The 21,551-nt window shown below is 39.9% G+C and overlaps 2 protein-coding genes across 4 annotated transcripts in view; one reads left to right on the plus strand and one right to left on the minus strand.

Annotated features, from left to right (window-relative positions):
* Window positions 1-15,583, minus strand: part of ppp1r9bb (protein phosphatase 1, regulatory subunit 9Bb) — a 26,162-nt gene extending 10,579 nt beyond the window's left edge. For 2 of the 3 annotated variants that reach the window (XM_024284694.2, XM_024284692.2), the window contains exon 1: window positions 13,915-15,582. In XM_024284694.2, the coding sequence (XP_024140462.1) occupies window positions 13,915-15,138 (1,224 nt within the window). In that variant the 5' untranslated portion in view covers window positions 15,139-15,582. Of the gene's footprint in view, window positions 1-13,914 lie in introns of all 3 variants that reach the window. The other variant, XM_024284693.2, reaches the window with a different exon arrangement.
* A 1,979-nt stretch (window positions 15,584-17,562) lies between these two features.
* On the plus strand, window positions 17,563-21,144 carry sgca (sarcoglycan, alpha). Its single transcript, XM_024285327.2, has 10 exons — window positions 17,563-17,817; window positions 18,029-18,157; window positions 18,251-18,402; window positions 19,034-19,100; window positions 19,175-19,373; window positions 19,436-19,604; window positions 19,672-19,880; window positions 20,074-20,100; window positions 20,180-20,353; window positions 20,955-21,144. Exons 1-10 carry the CDS (start codon window positions 17,781-17,783, stop codon window positions 20,983-20,985), a joined length of 1,194 nt encoding a protein of 397 aa, XP_024141095.1. The 5' UTR covers window positions 17,563-17,780; the 3' UTR covers window positions 20,986-21,144.
* The last annotated feature ends 407 nt before the right edge of the window (window positions 21,145-21,551 follow it).

Raw genomic sequence — 21,551 nt, forward strand, 5'->3', positions numbered from 1 at the left:
TAAGTGTGCCCTATAGTGCGGAAAACACAATATTCTAAAGGATGAAGAGCTGTCCATCTGGATTCACTGTAAGCAAAAGTTTAAATGAGCACAACTCCATACATCTGATGAACCCTCAGCAAAAAGTAGTATATTTAAGTATACTACAAGTATACTTAGTCTACTAAAAGTGAAGCAGTATCCTTAAAGTTTACTTTTTTGAAACTATCTTATAAACTTAAAGTGTTCCAATTCAGTCTGAACAAGTATTTAGTAAGTATATTTCTACACTACAGGTACATGGTCTACAGCACGTGTCAAAGTCGAGGCCTGGGGGCCGGATCCAGCCTGCTGAGTAATTCTATCCGGTCCTCCAGATCATTTTATTTTATTGTTATTAATGGACTGATGTTATCTTGCACTCAATTTTAACTTGTATAATTTTGACTAAATATATTTTTATGGAGAGTAAATTATTGAAAGATATTTAAGCCTTAAGAGATTTTCTTCTGGAACAACATTATGCCAAAAAAGTTACGGTTTTAAAATGTTAAAAATTGGCATTCTGTTAGCTTTTTTGGACTATTTTGGCATTTACTAAGAATTTTTTTAGGCGATTTTGGAGTGTAGCTAATATTTTCAGTGACATTTTAGCTGTTTTGGCTAATTTAGACTTTTTCTTAGTTTTTTAGGCTGTTTTGGAGCTAGGCTATTATTTACACACTAGCTGTTTTGGCTAATTTAGGTTTTTTTCTTTTTTTTTTTCTTTTTTTTTAGTATTTTAGGCTAATGTGGCATTTACCTAATTTTTTTGCTGGTTTTCAGCCTCAGCGTTTTCAGCTATCAATTTCAGCATCTTCAGCAGCCAGATTCAGCTTACAGCATTCACACTGGCATTATCGCAGGTATTTCTATATATCCAAGTTCATAATTATGCTAAAAAGTTACAGTTGTAAAGTTTTAAAAATGTGGTTTCAGTAGGTTTTCAATAATATCCTGTTCAGCCCGTGACCTAAGGTGCGTTTTGGATTTTGGCCCCTTGTGTGATTGCGTTTGACACCCCTGATCTAAAGTATAACTATTTGCTATACTGAAGTATACTGCAAGTGTACTACTTTTTCCTTTGGGTAAACTTCTATTTTCAAACAAATGTGTACCCATTTGCCATGTTTATATCTCCAAATCCCTTTCAATCCTATTAAAAATGTTTAAAAAGTGACTAAAAGAATTTAAAATTGTTTACTGTAGCTGGGCCCGCACCAACATGTAAACCAATGCATCAGTTTACTGTAAGTGATCACATGAGCAGAACAGACTGGCTTTTGATTTAGGTTACCTTAGAACTCAGCGGGATTACCCAGAATGTGGATTAAAGAAAATGCATCGTTTCCAACATAAGTAGCAGCACGCAAAAACAGCAACAAGCCAGCATGAACCAGCACAGTGCTTCGCTTGTGGCTCCCCCGTTTACAGACCACTAAAACCATCATGGCAACGGGAACAAGCAGCCATGATCAGGGGTGTGTCCTGTTGCTTAAGGCCAAAGGAGGAGCTCAGGACAGGTGTCCTCGTTGCAGTCCAGGAACAAGCATCTCTGACAAAGACTTAACACTTTCCCTTCCCGCTGTAGGATTTTTGTCCCTCCTTATGCATCCCACTCAGACAGTGTAATTGGGATCTTGCATGATGCAACCTCTGACCTGCCCTGACTTAAGCATGTATAGATTAACTCTGCGAACGGTGACGCGGATGCCTTTAGAAGGTAAACATTGGGATTAAAGGCAGTGTGGTAGAAGGAGGGGGGCTGGCCTGCGTTGTTCCAGTTGTGGCAGATAGTAGGTCAAAAGGAGCCAACAGATGGCCAGGAAACTCCCTCCCTCCCTCCCTCCCTTAGCCACCAGTCGCCCGGGATGTCCTACAAAAGCTCTGTAGAGCCATTCAGCAGCCAACAGATTGTGGCGGTGACGTCAAAGAGCACACGCATTTGTGGAGGGTATTAGAAGCCCTGACAGCTACCATTTTGCGATGGAGGTGATGTTGAAAGGAGATGGCTAAATGATACAGCTGCTATGGAAACCTCTGCTCGGCTGAAGTGAGGTTCCAACGTGACGGCCTTCTTGTTGTGACTGCAGGACTCCAACCCCCATTTCCCACAGTGAACGGCTAACTACTGTTCTGTTTTCCTCTTTGACTTATCATTTTGAGCATGCAAACCTGACTTACACAATCAGATTCTCTCCTAAATGCAAACGGAAACCCCATTAATAGTGAATGATTAGTAAATATCTGCTAATTTGTTTCATGCCTCACAATTTTAAAGTCAAAATGCATGGAAGTCGGAGTTCAATTTTGCAGAAAATTAGGAAAGTTGCCAACATAGTGCATCATTACTGAGGAATACCATATGGTTGGTTATTATAAGTAATTAATGCATGATCTGTATATTTTGGCAAAGCACAATTTGATTGGCCATCATGTCGGGTCTGTCGGTGCCGAATCTTATGACAGCATGAGAATAAAGTCAGTGCCAAACGAGAACTGAAGGTCACTACAGAAACATATGCAGTGATTTACAATGAGTTATTTTCAAAATCACGTTTTTAGGTGAAAGTAAACTATTGTTGAGTAAAATGACTGTTGTAATTTAAATATGGTTGGGTGGTAAGGGTGTATACTTCCAACAAGCTCACTCCTGATTGGTAAAGTGGTTGCCATAGAAATGTTGACTCACATCGACTTGGACCAAATCTAGTTCCAACATTGTGGAATATTGCAAAAAAAAAAACAGCAACTGAATGGATTTTCTTTTCATTGGATGACGTCACACTCACTAGGTTCAACTCTCGTATACAGTCGATGTTTATTCTCATCATTTTGGTGAAAGAAGTACATGACGACTGAGTTTAAATTTAATCTGTTGTATTATTTAAGGGTGGGTTTCACAAATAATTTCTAGAGTTGATTTAATTCATTATTTTTACTTATTCTTTCAATCCACTCAATTTGATTTGATTTAATTCAATTTTATATTTACACGGTTTAACGTTTAGACATATTTGTATAGAAATACATTAATAATCTATATGTGTTTTGAAGATATTTATATTAATATGACACAGTTTGCATAGTGATATAATAAATCAATGAGACTATTATTAGCATGCAGTGTTAAACGGAGAAACTCAAAAAATTGTTCTGCTTCTCCTGGAGGGTGTTTCAGTTTGGCCACTAGGTGGCGATCACGCTGTAGCATTACAGTTTATTCCAGACGATTTGAGCAAAAAAACGATGCTTTAGACCACAAATAATTACTTTAAAAATATGTTTCCTAAAAAAAGATTGGTAAATTCATGCCTGTGAGTAAATGAAGATGTTCGTTTAGTCAGCAATGTATGTTTAGGCCGACTGAGTGTTAGCGTTAGCCGTCCTATGGGAAATTCTGTTATACGTTAGCATCAAGCCAGCTGACTTTGGCTTTGATCGATTTCTACTTTTATGGATCAATTATTGATCTATTGAGCTTGGATCAATTCAGATCGATCAGTTCCAAGCACCTAGTGGTCGTTTAGTGAACTGCACCAAGCTTCAATTACTTTTGTTTACACACGAGCTGCTGCCTATAATTCAAAGATTGGACACTTGAATCAATGCAAACAAAGTTATTACAGCAGTTAGAAAGAAACAAGAGACAACCTTTAACAGCATATCTTTAGCTCAAGTGTTTACATTCTTTTGACCACTGTAACTCTTGAACAGCTGATTCTGTAACATATTACTAACGTAAAGTGTTTGCATTTTAGTGCAAAGTCAATATGAAAAGCCACTTTTCTCCGTGTCAGAATCAGCCGACTCACGTTGATCATGTAAACCAGGGGTGTCAAACTCAATCACACACTGGGACCAAAATCCAAAATACACTGTGGGTCGCGTTTTAAACATAAACTCAATCTGTGTATTTGTCCATTGTTATTGGGGCACAACAATATGAAGAATCCTCAGAGGAGAATGTCAAAACTGTAGCCATGAGGGTTAGGTCTAAGATGGATTATCTAAATCTTAACAGGAGCTTACCATTTTAGAGAATGTTGGTCATTTTTCCAATAAGGACTTTAGAATTTAAATTGAAAATGCTATAAAAAAATAACATTTCTTACATGCATTATTTTGAAAGTTTGAATATTAAAAACAAGAGACAGAATTTCTCACACTTGAAGAATCAAAATCTTCCCCCATCCCACTCAGGACCTGACGTAACCATTGACAGGATGATGACAGCTTAATGAAAACTAAAAAAAAGCCCTGAGACGGCGCGATGTGGTTTGTCGCAGTAACCTGAGCGAGTGGGTGCACCACACAAATGCTTGCAACCCACCGCTGCAGGACTGAGAAGTGGGACAGCATGACCTTGCTGATAATCTGTCTGGTCTTCCACCCCTCCTGGTTGTGAGTAATGCACTGCATGAGATGCTCCAGGCCTGCTGAGTCCAACGTAACAGACAGTTTGAGGATACTGTGACATATGGCTCAGGCTTTTTTCACTGACCTACGCAATAAACCCAAATATTCACCAATATTAGTAACTAACTTAACTAGCTTTTTATGTCATTTTAACAAAATAAAAGCCTGGAGTTTCTGAAACAGCCTGAAGTACTTCTTAGACTGCAGTTGCATAACACCAAAAATTGTGAGTGCAAGTCAGGTAATGAGTGAGCAAGGTGATGCCGGCGTATGAGGAATAAAATCCGATTATTTCTAGTTTGAATGGACTGTAGCACAAATCCAATAGGGATTATCTCTTTTTAAAAATCAAAAAAAGCTTTTTCCATGGCATGAATAATTGAAGAATTTACCAAAAAGCTTGATCCGAAAACTGGATTTTTTTTTTTGTGAAACCAAACATGGCCACGAACAAACAAGCTACAAAAATAAATAAGACATGAGAGGCAGCTTACTGTGCAAAGGAGGCGGCTGCTAAAAGCGCGGAGAGTCTGTGACGCTAACAAAGCGGCTATTTATACAAACCCTGGCAGTCTGGTGACAAAGAGCGAAGAGGATAGAAGAAAGAGCCAGACAAAAAGAGTCAGGAGGAGCAAACACGCAAGTCTGCTGTGGACTGTCCCCAAAGCAGAGCCGCCGCTTTGCCATTTTGAGATGATGGAGACAGACAGACAGACAGACAGACAGACAGACAGAGCTCCGTGCAAAATGGGGACAGTGAAGCAACAGTGCGACTCGAAAGCTGGCAGTTTTCCAGTGCCATAACAACGCCACTCCCACTTGACCTCACACCCCCGCTGTCGCATCAATCTCCATGTAACAAGGGGCCACTCTGAGGATAGAGGAACTCAGTGTGGGGTTATTCTGCAGCGTTGACTACATCCCAATCAAAGTCAGCTAATCAAAGGCGATCGGAGCTTTTTATGAAGAGATTTTTCTGATCTGATCAAAATAAAATAATGTACTATTTGTTGTGAATTGCATCATATTTCAAATAAAATATTTAGCATTTCCTTAATATATTAGTTTCAATAACAGCAGATTTTGACTGAGAATCAGTAAATCCGATGTTCCAACTCTGCAAAATACATTTCACAGGTACTCCAGTGTGTTTCGTGTGGCAATTTGATGATTTAAAGGGATAATTTGTAAACCAGCTGCAGCTTTTGCATCAGTCACATGCACCCGTAGAGTTTTTGGGTTGTTCTGGCCCATGGAGAGTTGTAGACTGTGTTTAAGACGAGCGTAGGTGTATCTTTAAGTCTTGTTTCCACTGACCAGTTAATTCTGACGAGTGTTTCCACTTAGTTAAGCCTCACTACCACTGAGCGGTTTGCTTTCACAGCGCATGGTGTAGACCGCTAGCGTGTCATTGCATCACTGTAGTACGACGACTAAAAAAGCAGCAACATTCAGCAGCTCTTCTCTTTCTTGCTTTACTTTTCGTACATCATGTTTAACAGGAATTTATTGTTGAAAGAAAGAAGATTGTTGGCGGCTAAGAAGAATACTGCCGCAAAGAGGAAATCACTAGCTTAGTGCTATATTGGCGCATTCTAATGTCGTCATCACCTTTATGCCAATTGAGGGGGTCAACAGCGGCTCCGCCCCAACTGTCCCGTTCTATTTTCTAGGGACCTACAACGGATGAGGGCCTTCAAGAAGTATGGGTCGGGACTGTTTATCGGGCCCATTTTACAATGGAAACCCTCAAAATACCGGACCGTACTGTACCAGACCGCTCAGTGGAAACGAGGTTTTAGTTACCTTGAGCTTAGTACCGCCACATTAAGGGACATTATGATCATGGAACATACCATTGTCATCCGTCAGGTAAGTGTATCGTGAAGGATTTGTAAAGATAATGTAAGTTACACAGACTTTTGACGTATGGGTGATACTGATGTACAGAGTCCTTATGGTGCATTCACCGGACGTGGCAGGGGCATCAAGTTTCCATGTAAAGTCAATATAAAGACGCGATCTGAAGAGATTCAATATGGCGGCGCAAAGCGAGGATTTTTATACATTTTCTTAACCCACTGGAGCCGCAGGACTGACAGAGACTGTCCCAGTTACTGTTTGATACAGATACAGATACAGTCTGGACAGGTCGCCAGCCTGTCTCAAAGCTGCAGAAGCTGGAGCGATCACTCCCAGGAAGCTAGGTAGCCAACAGTAGACAATGCCACCCAGGTCCACCAGAGCAAACGAGCGCCACGGTCTGGGCTGCCAGTCCTTGGGCACCAGACTCTCTATGCAGGCCCGCCTAGGTTTTTTTTTTTTTATATTTCGTTTTTACCATTTTTATTTGTATCTATCCCCTCTCAGATTAATGCTCAAACTGGGCCATAGACAGATGGAAGTAACGTTTAAAACGGCTATAACCCAGGCGCATCTCCCACTGCACTGTATGGAAAGCCCGCACCGAGAGAGACTGAATGATCCGGTGAACCCAGACACGGCAAAGTACTTGCCAGCGTCTCTGTAGAGCTCTCCAAAATAGATAAACACAAGCTACTCTGTAAACATCATCCATGTTTTCCATGGTGTGGCACAAATGAATTTGAAAACAGCTTTGGCGGTTACTCCGTTAACTCATTAAGCAGTAAATTTGACAGGCGTCAAAAGAGAGGCGCCTGCCGCGTTCGGTGTGAACGCACCATTACACCGCACTCTAAACATTAGTGAGGTGCGTGCACTCCTTACTGACCGCACGTAAATGTTGTGCACACGGGTTGTGCAGGTGATTTGCACACACAAACTATGCTCTAGCATTAACGCGCAACAAGCATCCCCTTCTTGAACAGCGCACACGAGTTCCTTGTACAGTGTGCATCTCACATACTTCACTATTATTCGCCCTTGTGTGTTGTATAAGCCTGTCGCCCGCACTATGCCCGTATAAACATGAACATTTATGATCTACGGGATATCCGTGTGGTCTACGATCTTAAAATTACCCTGTACAGGTTTGTCAGCTCTTCACCCCACAAACAGCCCATTCCCCCCATAAGGACAGTTGTAACTAAAGCATTCATGAGCTTTTCTTTTCTTGCAAAGTTGAAAACAGGTAACGCCCCAATGTGGATCCATTTTGTCATCAGAACACGTCCATAAAGCTATTTTTTTAGATGAACGTTCTCAAAGGCTTTTGACCGTACAGACAATCTCCATAATGCTTTGTATGTACAAAATACATCTGGGAACATATTTACCACATACAATCCCATTCAGAATTTTGATCATCAAAACCTATTTAGGGAGCTTTTAGAAATATTACATTTTAGGGAGTACATCAGCACAATCATTAGAAGCTGCTGGAGATATTAAAGAAGCAAAATGATTAAAATTGCTCATTCTGTGGCTTTAATTGTTTGACATTCTTAAGCAATCAACAAAATTCATATTCACTCTTGGAGATTTTTATTGCAGCTTTCATAGTTTATTGCAATGAGCGACAAGAGATGACACAAGGGCTCTTTCTAAGTCAAAGCTCTAACATTATTTCATCTTTTTGATACATGGACAAGTTGTATGGCTAAGAAAAAAGGCAGTAGACATTTAATTATTTTCTTTTATTCACAAACACTATAAGATATAGTTAGATATAGAGTTTATTCAGTCAAATGAAAGAGGGTCAGTTATTTCTACTCTAACCAGTGCCTATTTTGATGACATAGGTAAGGTATTAGTGGTTATAAGCTAGCGGGAGAGCATGTAAACATAGAGCTCTCAGTCACATGGAGGGAAAGGGGGTGGGGTTGTTTCACCCCAACAGTCCCACCCACATCTCAGAGGTACATTTCTAATGAATTCCGTCTGCTCTGCAGAAACTATGTACAAGAAAGTTTTTAGATTTTGTTTAAAAACAGCATTACCATAAATAAAAGACCACTGGAAATGCTTTGAAAATAGATCCAAAGATGATTGGAGTGTGTCTTTAAAACCTCCTTCAACATTTCCAAGAGAGAAATCCATTAAGCTACAACTTCCATTAGTGAGAAATTACACAGGATGTCAGACAACTCAGTTAAGCTATGATCACACTGAGCACGCAAAACTACATTTAGCCCATGGTTTTCACACTGGACGAGAAGGAAGGGGCTTCTTCTTTTGCTACTGTTTACTGGCGCATGTCTGCCACCTACAGTTGAAAGAGGATTGTGTCAAAGCAGTACAGGCTTTTTCTTTCTCAGCTCTTTAGGAAAGACTTTGTGTCAAATCATTCCGGCAGACACAAACTACAATCATTAATTTCTCCTACATGATCATTTGTCAAATGGTTGGCTCCTCCGCGAATTAAAATAGACGCTATCCATACGTCACTAACAAATCAGAGTCCCTGATTGGTCGAAGTTGGTTTAACTTTTAACACAGCATTTTGTTCCATTAGCCCCAGTCTTAGAAGCTAGCGTAGAAGCTAGCATAGCAACAAATGAATGCAAGAGTTTTGTAAGCGGAAGCTCGAAACACACTTATGCAAGTGACTTTTCATTGGAAGTGGTGGATTGAACCCGCATTGCCAAGAACGTAGCTTGAGCCAAGCCTAACTACAACAAATAAAAAGTCTGACAGATATGGATTATATCAGGATCACGCACACCCAAAATCTGATTGGCAATAATCTGATTTTTTTCTCAAAAATTTGTGCATTTGAATGTTTTTTTTTTATAGTTTTGCTCTTTTACGTACGAGTTGTATTGTAAACCAATCGTTGATAAAGAAAGAACAGCTGAGCAAAGAAACCAGTTTTGTAGTTTGGACTCAAAAGGACGAGTCTGAGACCGTAAGCACAGGTTGAGCTCAATATCTCTACAAATTCCAAGGAAATCTGTGAGTGAAATGAAACGCATCAGCTGAGGTTTTTGAGGATCTGATTTCTGAAGTGCACATGTCAGATCTTACAATTACTCCCAGTAAAGGTTTTAAGTGGAAATGGCTCCTTACGAATCAGCTTTGTTAGACTTTTACAAACCATTTAAGTCTGATATCTTCAAACATACCATTATTTCCACACCACCTTTTCAAATGGAACCTTGATGCTTTTTTTTCATTGGTTTTCCCCAGAATGTGGCCGGTCAAAAACACATTATTTTTTAAAGATTCTAGACTTTGCATTCCTCCATAATGCATGAGACTATTTTTGGCAATAGGAGGCCTCTTTACAAGCCATTCTCATGTAGTCTGTAATTATGCGGTCAACAACTTTAACCCTTACTGTGCTAATTAAGGGATGATCGGGATTACAAGTGACTCCTGGGTTCTTCTAGTTTCTTTGATGACTGCACAGCCAGACTGTGCGGTGAACTTACAATGACATTCTATGTTGGGAAGATTAACAAAGACAATGAATTTTTTTAAAAGAATTATCTTTCTCATCCTCAAATGATTAGGAAATGGTGCTGCTAGCCTTTATAAATTGCACTACTTCTGCTCTAAGACAATGAATTGGTTAATCAAGTGTATTTGATTAGGTTGGTAGCTACTTATCTTCTTAACTACTGTGACAGGTCACAAGAAAACAGAAATATACCTACTTCTTAGAACTGTAAAGCTAATGCTACGTTCAGGTTTGGCTCGGAAAGGCGCATTCGAGTATCTGCTTTAATGAAAAGTCTATGTAAACGAATGTAAATGTGCATTTTGGGCTTCTGCGTTCACACTTTAGTTTGCAAGTTCTTAAGTCAGTTTTTTGGCTCTATTTACCAAACGTTATATTTAAAAAGTTAAACAAATCAAACTTTTGACCAATCAGGGGCTCCGCTTTGGTACTGATAAATGGTTAGCATTCTTTTCAAAACAAGGAAGTGCTAACCAGTTTAAAATCTAGCACAAAGGAGAAATTAATAATTGCGGAATTCTGACACAATGGCACAACCGAAGTCTTCCCTTCTCTCTTCCCCTTAGCCCCTCCCCTCAATTTGAAGTGGCAGTTTAAGTGCAAGTCGTGTCCAGGGTTATCATTTTTTACGTTTCATCCAAGCGCTTTTCTTCACATGGGTGCGCTCTGATGCACAGACGTTTACATTTAAATGTAAGTACTGACTTTGTTGTAGCATGACCTTTTTCCAGTTATTAAACCGAAAAATGTTATGTATATTCAAGTGCTGGAAGCTCCGCTCTAATGCTAGCTAACCGGCGATTATTGATTAAAGTAACGTCCGAAATATTAGACGCTATTTTTTCATAACCCTCCGTTTGGAGGGATAAATGAAGAGGAAGGGAGAACGGAAGAAGTCGGATTGGGCCTGAGTCTTTCATATATGTGGGAATAGATCTGTGAAGGAAAAAGCAAGACTTGCACCGCTTCAACATTTTTGCACCAAGCCTCTTCCAACTGTGAGTCCATGCTCTATAGTGTCGGGTAGATACAGTCAAGTGTGAAATCCTAAAAGTCCTTACAAAAACCCACATTCAGCACGTTCTTATGCGCCCGTTTGTTAAATAGTACGAGACATATTCATAATAAAGTACAAATGAATTAGGTTTTTTTTATTATTATTATTCCCAGTGTTTTTTTATGTTTATGCTAATATTAGCCAAAATCAAAAAACAAGTGATTTTCTAGGACATAGTTTCTGCAGAGCGGCAGGGGTTCATTATAAAGTCGCCTTTAATTTGTGAGTGGTAACTCAGGGATGGAGCAACCCCGCAACTCTTTCCCACCCACATTTAAAAGGTTCTCTATTTACACTCACTTTAAACCCTCTAACACCTCCAACCTAACATTAGTAGTGCAACAAAAATGGCGAGCAAGACTGGAGCTTTCCAGCTGGACAGTTTTGAGGCAGATGTCAACTCAAGACGAGGAAAATGAAGACATACGTGGATCTGTTTATCTACAAGTGGATGCATCGGAGTAGGGAGCCTGTGGGCCACCAAACATGATTTCTATGTCACAAATACTCTATTAAAAAGTATTTTTTCGTCTGCTCCTGATTCAGATATTTTAATGAAAAAAATACTCAAAAATGAAATTTTATGCTAAAATTTCATTGTTTTTGCCCTCCATCAGAATGCTGCTCTTAGTTTTTTCTCCTCAAATTGTCAAATACTGCCTAAAAATACTGTAACTGAGCACTTCTAGATACAGCAGACAAAAAACAAGAGCAACTTTTGACTTGATTTTCCATGATAAAGGACAGGAGTGCCTAGTCGCTGGAGAGAAATGGCATTCTGTGCGAGGAAATGCGTGTGATGTGCAGTGTCAGGTCCCACTTTGTCTGACAGGCATCTCTGCGTGCTTGAAGAGCTGGAGGCAGAGCACAGCAGCGACGGAGGCTGTGAGCTTCGTGCTGCTCTCCAGATCATTACACCCCAGCAGAATCAGAGACGCCGTAAAGCGGTCCTCCTCGTCTGGCCCTTCTCTGTCGCCTCAGTGGTCCAAGAAGGAGAGATCCCAGTCTTTTTTTTTTTCTCACTCGTGTCACAAATTTCTAAACACTCCACTCCAGCATCCTTAACACTACACCCACGTCTCTAAATTTTACCCCTTTGCAAGTCACGCAGCTGTTTATGGATGCAGCTCCATTTGCATCACTACTGCATTTCGGCTGTTGTGTCAGAATGCACCTCGATTAGGTGGAGGGAGGTATAACGGAGGCAAAACCAAAATGTCAGCAGGGAAAGGAGCTGAGGGAGTTCATTAAAAAGGCTGACAAAGGCACTAAATGTGACTGTGGAGCATTGTGGACTGTGGAGAGCCAGCAGATAACCTCTGAGGTCTGGTTCAGTACCTTAAAGCCTCATTCAGATCATGAGAAAAGCGTTCCGAGTGGTAATTATAATTATGTCGTTTTTAGCCAAATTTGTTTTTAAAAATGTGTTGTTTTTGAGGACATAGTTTTTGTAGAGTGGCAGTAGTTTATTTAAATTCACCTCTGAGTTGTGGGCGTAGTAAGACTACAGTCACATATCCCAAAATGCTACAATGTGGCGACATAGAGGCAAGTTTTTCAGCAAGTATAGAAGGAAGTTGTATTTTTACACGCCAGGCGGTGGTCGGAAGTTTTACAGAGGTTACAATTTTACGGAATTTTTCTCTAAATGTTGGCATTGTTCAGTGCAAACGTATATATCGTGTGGTGGCAGTCGAGTGACAGGCAAGGAGGACGCCATTACGAAGCCATAGGGTGGTGGCAGCTCTGACGAATGGACGATGTGTAAAAGTTTCCGGATGCCGGCCGTTCATGTCAAGTTCCACCTGCTGCTCTGTAGCCGAGAGGTCTATAAAAAGTAGGTTATTCTGCATGCCTGACGGCCGCCGTCTGCATTCATGGCCAACGATTAAAAAAAAAAAAAAAAAAAAATTGGGCGGCACAAAATCTTGAAGATTCTGCCCATAGGGCTTAGTTGATAAAAACAATCGATCGAAGATTAATAGATCAAAAATTGATCCATAGAAGTAGAGATTGATCTAAACTCTGCTAGCTTGATGCTAACATATAATGGGATTTTCCATTAGACAGCTAATGCTAACGCTTATGCCAACGTAAACATACATTGCTGACTAAATTAATATCTTTATATACTCATAGGCATGAACTTTTCAAACTTTTTTAGGGAAATACTTTTTAAATTAACCATTTGTGGTCTAAAGCAAGGGTCCCTTTTATGTAATCTTCACAGAAAAAATATTACTAAAAAAACATTTCAAAAATTAAACCAATAAAGTAAAAATCTGATATTGTTCAGGGGGTCAAGCCAAATGTGGAGGTGGGCCATAGTTTCGGGACACCTGGTCTGAAGTAGTTTTTTGCTTCTTCTTCTTCTGGAATAAGGTGTAATGCTGCAACGCGATCGGCTGAACTAAAACGCCCTCCAGGAGAGGCAGAACAATAGTTGGAGCTTCTCCGTTTGAGAATCCATGTAACACTGTATGATATTTACAATCTCATTATAATTTCACTAATAAATGTTACAGTTTGTGAACTGTATCAGATTAATATGAATAGATTCAAAACATATATAGATTGTAAAGCATGTAAACTCAAATTTAAACTGAAAGGATCAAAAGAATGAGAAAAAAATTGAATAAAATTTCTGATGAATCGAATCAAATTGATTCTGGAAATTATTGGCGATACCCTGCCCTATCTACCGCTGCTTCCCCATTGGACGGTGTATTTGTGACCGCGGCATACAACTGCTTCTAATCATCCACTGGTGCAAGAAGCTCGGACAAGCAAAACAAAGACGCACATGGATCTAGTGGATGCACTGAAAAGGAGTGAAAAATGGAGCTTGTGACTTGCCGTAGTAAGTTTGATGTCACACCTACAAGGTCATCTGCTCCTGATTCACAACAATTTGAATAAACAAATGATCAAAAATTCAATTTTAACTCAATTTTCTTGATATATGCCACCAAAAAAGCATCTTTAACGGGACTGCACCTCAAGAATCAACCTGCAGACGTTCCTCGTGTGATCTCACCTTGATGGGTTCTGAGCTGAAGCGGATCTTCCTGGAAGGAGGTGGATCCTCCTCCACCGTCAGCCCAGGAATCTCCACACAGCTGGACTCTGGCTCGTATCGGTCATCCTCTTCATCTTCCTCTTCCTCCTCCTCCTCCTCCTCCTTCTGGCTTCCCTCATAGTCCTCCCCTGTGGCGCTGCAGGTGCTGTTATCCATGACAGTCCTGTCTTCCTCCACCTCCTGCCTCTCAGCAGCAGCAGGTCCTCCATTCTCCATATGAGTGTCACCTTCAGATGCTGTGGGTTGCTCCTCATCATTGAAATCACCTTTGAACTCACTGCCTGAAAGTGTTTGTTCTCCCGCCTTCCCTAGAAGTTCAACACTTTGGCCCCCATTGATGCCCTCAGATGGGGGCGTCACCCTCCCTATGAGGCCCCTTGATGGCCCCTCTTGGCCCTTCTGATTGCTTATCTCTCCCTTCTCCTGGCTGCCAGATGCTAGGACCCTCTTGGTGATTATCTTTGAGTTCAACACGCCCACCTTGGCGCTGACCCCCCGCGAGGGCAGCGGCGGCGTGGAGGACAGGCGGTGGAGGTTGTTGCGCAGCTCGGCCGCGCGCTCGAACACGGCGCTGAGCTGGCTGACCGTGGGGGACACAGCCTCGCTGGTGTCCAGGCTGTCCAGGGACTCGGTGCTGCCGTTGAAGCGCGACACCACGTCCAGCCGGCCCTCCTGGAAGCCGGCGGCCTTGTCCGCCTTGAGCAGCACCCGGGTGGAGGCCAGCTTCTCCTGCTGCTGCTTCTCCTCGAAGATGCGCCGCGTCTCCTGCAGCTTGGAGTAGCTCGGCGACGAGGCCCGCTGGTGCCCGTTCTCCGGCTTGGGGTCGAACTTGCTGACCCGCTCGGACACGCTGGAGCCGAGCTTCAGCAGCGCGCTGTGGTCCACGTTCTCGTTCAGGCTGCCGGCTCTGGGGAGGGACAGGCGCACGGACTTGTCCGCCGTCCGCGCGCCGTCCTCCCCCTCCGCGTCGGCCGGGGACGTGGTCTGCATCTGCTGGAACATGTTCTTGATCCGGTGCACGTTGGAGCCGTACCTGCGCCCCCGGGGGCCCTCCTGCAGGTCCCCGTTGGCGGCGCCGTCTTTGACGGGCTTCAGGGCCTGCATCCCCGCCTCGTACGCGTTCCTGTGCGGGGATGGGCTTCGGAGCGTGGTGCTCTTGGATGTGGGTTCGGTCTTCATCATGGTCGGTCAGGCGTGGGCATGTCTCCCCCGGCTCCCACGGGCAAATGTGCAGCGGCCACCGGAGAGGTGGACCAGCGGAGGGTTGGAGACCCAAACAACAGCTTGCATCAAAGGCCCTCCGCGTGTCCGCGCTGCAATTCCTTTCTAGTGCTGCAGCAGAGAAAGTGAGCACGATGCATCTGTCATTGCACCGACGGGCGCGCGGCCGTCCTAGAAAAATGCATTAGTCATTAAAAGAAAAAAAAAACATTTGCACAGAAAAACAGACCAGTTAGTGCGGCGGATTTAAGCTCATCTGACGACAGATTGCTTACGTTTTAATCCCTTTTTATAGGCAGCATCATTTTGATCTCCTCATTCTGGGAGCTTCAGATTTCTGGTCCTCGCGCAGCGGCAGACCGCTGCTGCTGCATGGCGGAGGATCCCGGGTCCTTGTGCCCGTCGACTTCAAGAATCCTTTAAAAAAAAACTATATAAATATATTTCTGTGAAGTAAAATCGTTCCCAGTAGTCTTTTAATTACGATTAAGCTGTGCCGTTTATATATATATAAAGTAAGCCTCCACTAGTTTCCCATCAACCCTTTGTTTACACTCTCCCACTAGCTTATAGCACCTCACAAATCCAAGCTAACATTAGCAGAAGCAAAATAATAATAATAATAATAATCTGAGCTAAGCTGCCATAGACTCAATAATAATTCTTCCCTTCTCCCTTCCCCTCCATTTGAAGGGGCAGCTTAAGCGAAAGTGTGTCCAGTATACATATTTTTTTTTCATAATTATGATTGAAAGACCACTGTAACACTTTTCTAATAGATCAAAGATGATTAGATAGTGACTTCACTGTAAACTCTATTGACCCCCCCTTTTTTCTTTTGTTTCTTTAATTTTTATTTATCAAATTATTAGGTCAACTCATATAGTTTAAATCCATATATTTTTTTATAAACAAACACACAATGCTTCAAAAACTCCCTCTCAAAAAAAGGGAAAATCAACAGAAAATTAAAATTTTTATACCCATATATTTTGTGGGAAAACACTTTTGTCACATTAAGCAAAACTATAATTATCAATATTAAACAAAACTGTTTTTGTTATCCATGCAAATGTATTATGTTGCAAACACAAAGCCCTAATCAGGAAACATAACTAATATAGGTCCCCTTGCTAAAAACAACCATTTTAAAGATGTAAAGAAACATAAAAAAGCATATTCCTCTTCCATAGAAAACAAGAAAATATATCTTTGGAAGTTATTAAAAACAATTACACAGTTTAAATTTTTTTTTTCCAATTATCAGACACACGTTTTATTTTTATTTTATTGTTTTATTTCACTTCAATTAAATATGTTGTGTTACATTTTTCTTATATATAGGATATTGTTAAACTATAATGCTTTGATTTGTTTGAAGAAAATGTTGATTTATATATATGTCTTCTACACTTACTATATTGCTTTGTATTTTTCATTTTGTCACAATAAAGGGAAGGAAAAGCGGCTAGCATTAGGACCCAGTCAATGCCACTAACGTCAAACCTCCTCGTCCAATCACGTCCATTCTTTGCAGCCACATTGCTGCTTGCTGTCTGCATCTGCAGTGACAGATGCAGTAAACATTGAACGTTGTATTGAACAGAATTCACCTTATTTAAGTCATTTTTAATAGAAATGAGTGACAGTTTCATTAGTTGCACTGTTGACTTAATGTGCTGGTTATTCTCAAGGCTGTTTGACTTTGTCTGCCTGCAGATTAAAGGGTTTTATACTTATAAATGTGGCTGTTTATTTGAAAAACACTGAAACTGTCATCAGTTAAGGACATAATATGAGGTAAATTGTGAATATATATTTTCAGAAGGAGTACAATTTGTGGAATAAATCATAAAGTCAAATAGTCTGCATTTTTGTCAAAATATGATTTATGATTTTTATGGTTTTTAAGTTATAAAGATTACAAAGTGCATGTTTTGCAGATACTATTTACTTTCATTTTTAAACATAAAACTTGTAAAAAAAAATAAAAAATTGAAGGTGCACACACAAGAAAATAGGAAGTTTTTATCAGTTCTGCATGTCTTTTTGCATGTATTTTTTTGTAATATCCATTAAACATAAAGATAAGTCCAATCATTGCTTTTTTTTTAAATCAGCTAATTACTCTTAAGATAAAAATAATAAAGTAATTTTGGCTTTGGAAACAATCTCAGCATGAAAATTTGGGTATAAAACAAACAAGATAGTATTCCTACAGAATTGCACAAGATATCAGACCTTAACAGTTTTAAATGTCAACTAAATGTCTTGAATTTTTTGTTACTTTTATTAAACTTTCCTATTTATCTTTTATGTGTTAATTTGGAATTTTATGCTTTTGATTTTCAACTGTTGTTCTCTACACTTTTAAATGTCGTTTTGTCTCTTTTTTTAAACACTGATGGAGTTCTAAGGTAATTAAAGCTTCATTCATTCATTCATGTTGTATTTTTGTGGTGTCCGTAGAGAGGATGTTGTAGTTTTCAGTAGCAGACTGGCTGACTGTAGCGTCTGCATGACATGAGGTGAAAGGGTCAGAAATAGCTCGGACTGTGTTTTAGTGTCTCCATTTGGCTCCGTCAATCAAAAGCCCAAACAAGATGGCAGGCTGGGGGAGCGGGCTCTTCTTTCTAACAGGCGAGTTCATCTAAAATACTTCAATCTAAAGTCATACTTGCTTTCCTGTTTTAGTATTTGATATATTTTATTTAAAGATGCAAGTTTGTTTGTTAGTAATATCTGTCAGAATTGACCAGATCTTAGTAATAAGGGGTGTTGTCATGTCCTCTTCACCATATTCTTAGGTGAATACGGTATTTTTATGATCATTATTTCCTTGTTTTCACAGTTTGTGCTGCCAGCTTGTTTGGGGCCAGAGCAGAGTTCAAGTTTACTATATTTGTGGGGAAGTTATTCACATATGAGTTGATGAGAGAAACTTTCCAGAGTGACTTAGACCCACAGGGAAAACTTTACGGTAAGTTTAAATCTTGCATTTTATAAAAATGAAGTTGTGTGTATTTATATTTCTTTTTCATTTGAAATTTTCTTGTTTGTTTATGTCACCCAGCTGGAAGTTTGTATGATGACCCCATAATATTTAAGTGCAAACAGCAGAATTTCCCGGACCTGCCAGAGTGGCTGCGCTTCATCCAACGGCACCCTAACGATAACGGCTTTCTGTACGGCACCCCAACTGCCCCTGGAAAGAGTATCATCGAGGTGGGATTTAAAAAATGTTTCTATGAACACAGAAAATTTAGTCTTTGTGATCATTTTGTGTCAGAAGTTAAAGCTCAGAAATGTGTACAATGTAAAAAAAAAAAATGTTTCTGGCTGAGATATTCAGTAAAAACTGAAGTTGCACCATAAATGTAAATCGATTTATAGTGATAGAAATCACGACTGAATCGCTTTAAAAATCTATAAAGTCAACAAAATTTTCCTGTTAAGTTATCATAACTTCCTTGTGAATAAATCAACATTTTTAATGTAATCTTTACATCAGTTAGATGCTTCATGCATCAATATTTTCTAAAATAAACTGAAAATTATTGAAAAAAATTGCTTTACACTGTAAAAGCAACAGGTAAAAGTCATTTCTTTGGTTTGAGTCTCCTAGCTTTAGGACACAGTGGTGTGTTTTCTAATAATGAAAACTTGTTTTTTGTGACATTTTTATCTACAAAATCCTTCCAATTTGATATCTTCTAATGATATGTATCGGCTTACACCTAGTAGCTTGAACGGTCAAAAAACAACTGATGATGACTGACTCACATTTAATGAGCAGGCAGCTCTAAGGTGGAAGACGGAAGTGTTTGCATCCTGAAAATCATTTCTGTCCTTTCAGGTGTACGCAGTCAACAAACGCAGCTACAACACTGCAAAACAAACTCTGGTGATTAAAATCGTTGAAGGTAGGCGTGCACAGAACGGACTAGAAAGCGTGTGTGTGGGTGAAGAGGTGATAAAAGGTGCGTTCCCTTCACAGCAAAGATGCTGCCCTATCAAGCTGAATTCTTCATTGCTCTGCGGGAGATTGAACGAGTGCTGCCCCCTTCTGTTCAGAATGAAATCAAGCTGGACTTGCAGAACTTGTGGAACTCAGAGAGCTTAGAAATCGTGAACATGACGAACGCCCTCGACCGTGGCGGCAGAGTCCCTCTCCCTATTGCAGGACACTACGAAGGGTAAAGACTCGGAAGAATCCGTCTGTGAAACACATGTGTCTAACGGGTCTCGTTTGTGTTAGAGTCTATGTGAAGGTGGGCTCGCACAAGTACTTCTCCGAGTGTCTTCTGAGGGTCCTGAAGCCAGAGCACCAAAGGCAGTGTGCAGCAGAACCCAGAGCTAAGAGGCCGGGAGGATGCAACTTTTGCTCCATACCCAGCAACTGCATCACCTGGTGCAAAACCAAACTGGTGAGACCTCTGACGCCTCACAGTTCCTAAAAACACAAGCAGCATTTCTCTGCTGAATTCCCCACAGTTTGACCTCACCAAGCTGGAGCCGGAGCCGCCTGCTCCCACGATGGGCTCCGGGGTTTTAGAGGCCGGAGGAGACTTCAGTCCTCCCGATTCTCCCCCAAGTACAGACTACTTCCCGGACTACATGGTGACGGTGATCGTGCCCTTGATTCTCGCCATCGTCCTCTGTCTGCTGCTGGCTTACATCATGTTTGGGAGGCGAGAGGGCGTGTACGTATCTGATATTTCACTTCAAAATAATGCAGATGTTATCTTTTTTTTCTTCACTTTCTGCTTGTGAAGTGTAATTTTGAGTTTAGAAGAAACTAAAACAAGTTTAACAGTAAAAAAAGTTGTAATTTCTTAAAATAAATCAATTTTTTTGTAATAAGTCTATTTTAAATCATACTTTTTCTCCCAATAGTGAGAAACGAAACGCAAGGACAGACCAGTAAGTATGATAACTTTACAAACTTAAATAAAGGCTATAAGGGAAAAAAACACTAAATATGATGTACGGTGTGCCGCAGGATCCAGCTCTACCACCACTACACCATTCATGGTAACGCAGACGAGCTGCGGGGCATGGCTGGGAGCCGGGACGGGCCCCCTCCCCTCTCCACGCTGCCCATGTTCAACAGCCGAACAGGAGACAGGGCTTCACCGCTGCATTCTGACGACATCCCTCTCATCATGGCTGAGCAGTGAGTGACCTCTCACCATCACAGCTACTTCACATACAAAATCTGGTTCTGTGATTTCATTTAGAATAAAAAAAACATTTCATTTGTGACAATTTTATTTCATCTGTTAATATTTTATGATATTTCTGCTTTCAAAGCTACTATATGTTGTGAAACACAAGTTTCTGATCATATAATACATAGAATATCTCTAAAGGTTCATTAGTTGTGCTTTCCACTACTTTGGTAAAGAAAAAAGTAATGTGTTAGTATATTATATTACCTTTATAATGAAAACTTTTGAAAAAAAAGTGTAGGATTTTCGATTAACTGCCTTAAAATATGCCTTTCATTTAAAAAAGCTTCATAAAATGGAATAACATAAAAGGTAATAAGACAAAATTAATTATTTTATCTCAGTTTTTCTGTTTTCCTTTTTATATCTGCTGATACTTTAATTTATTATAAAGCTTAATTTAACTTTTTCCAATTGAAAAATACAGATTTTTATTTTATTTTTTTAAACATTTGGAAAAAACGGAAAATGTGTTTACGTGTAACTTCACATGTTCAACATTTTTTCTTCTGGATGATCTTATTTTCTTTTCTCTTGATCTCACAGGGATCCTTACAGTGACACTCTTCCCAGATGAAGCTGCATTATCGTCAATAACTTCAATCAATCTCATGTTGTCGATGTTTTTGAGAAGTGTAGAGAAAAATGATCCTTTCTCACATGTTTTAGGCTTTATGTTTTAATGATTTTCTTGATTTGAATACAATCACCAATAAATAAGTTGTGTGCCGTGTAATAAATTATCATCTTCTGTCTGTCATTTTCCATAAAGAACACACTGCATATTCACTCTTTAAATCGAAGATATAATTTTTAATCAATTAAAAGATGACTTAAAACTTTTTTGAATAAGTTAAGAAAAGTTGCTATTAAAGGAGAAGCCTTTTAAAAAATAAAACACTGCTGTAATATTGTTACTAATAAAAAAACATAAAAGAACTGTTGTTGTTTTGGCATAAAATAAAAAATAAACCCAAAGAGAACATACATACTTTTTTCAAAATATTAAACAATTTCTTGCTTTCATATGACTTCATTTCAAAATAAAAATATGTGATGTCTGCAGTGATTTAAAATACATTAACTTTTTGTGGTGCACCACAGACAGAAACTCATACATTTAACTAATCAAAATCAAAAAGG

This window comes from Oryzias melastigma, linkage group LG19, assembly GCF_002922805.2.
Source record: "Oryzias melastigma strain HK-1 linkage group LG19, ASM292280v2, whole genome shotgun sequence".
Classification (NCBI taxonomy): Eukaryota; Metazoa; Chordata; class Actinopteri; order Beloniformes; family Adrianichthyidae; genus Oryzias; species Oryzias melastigma.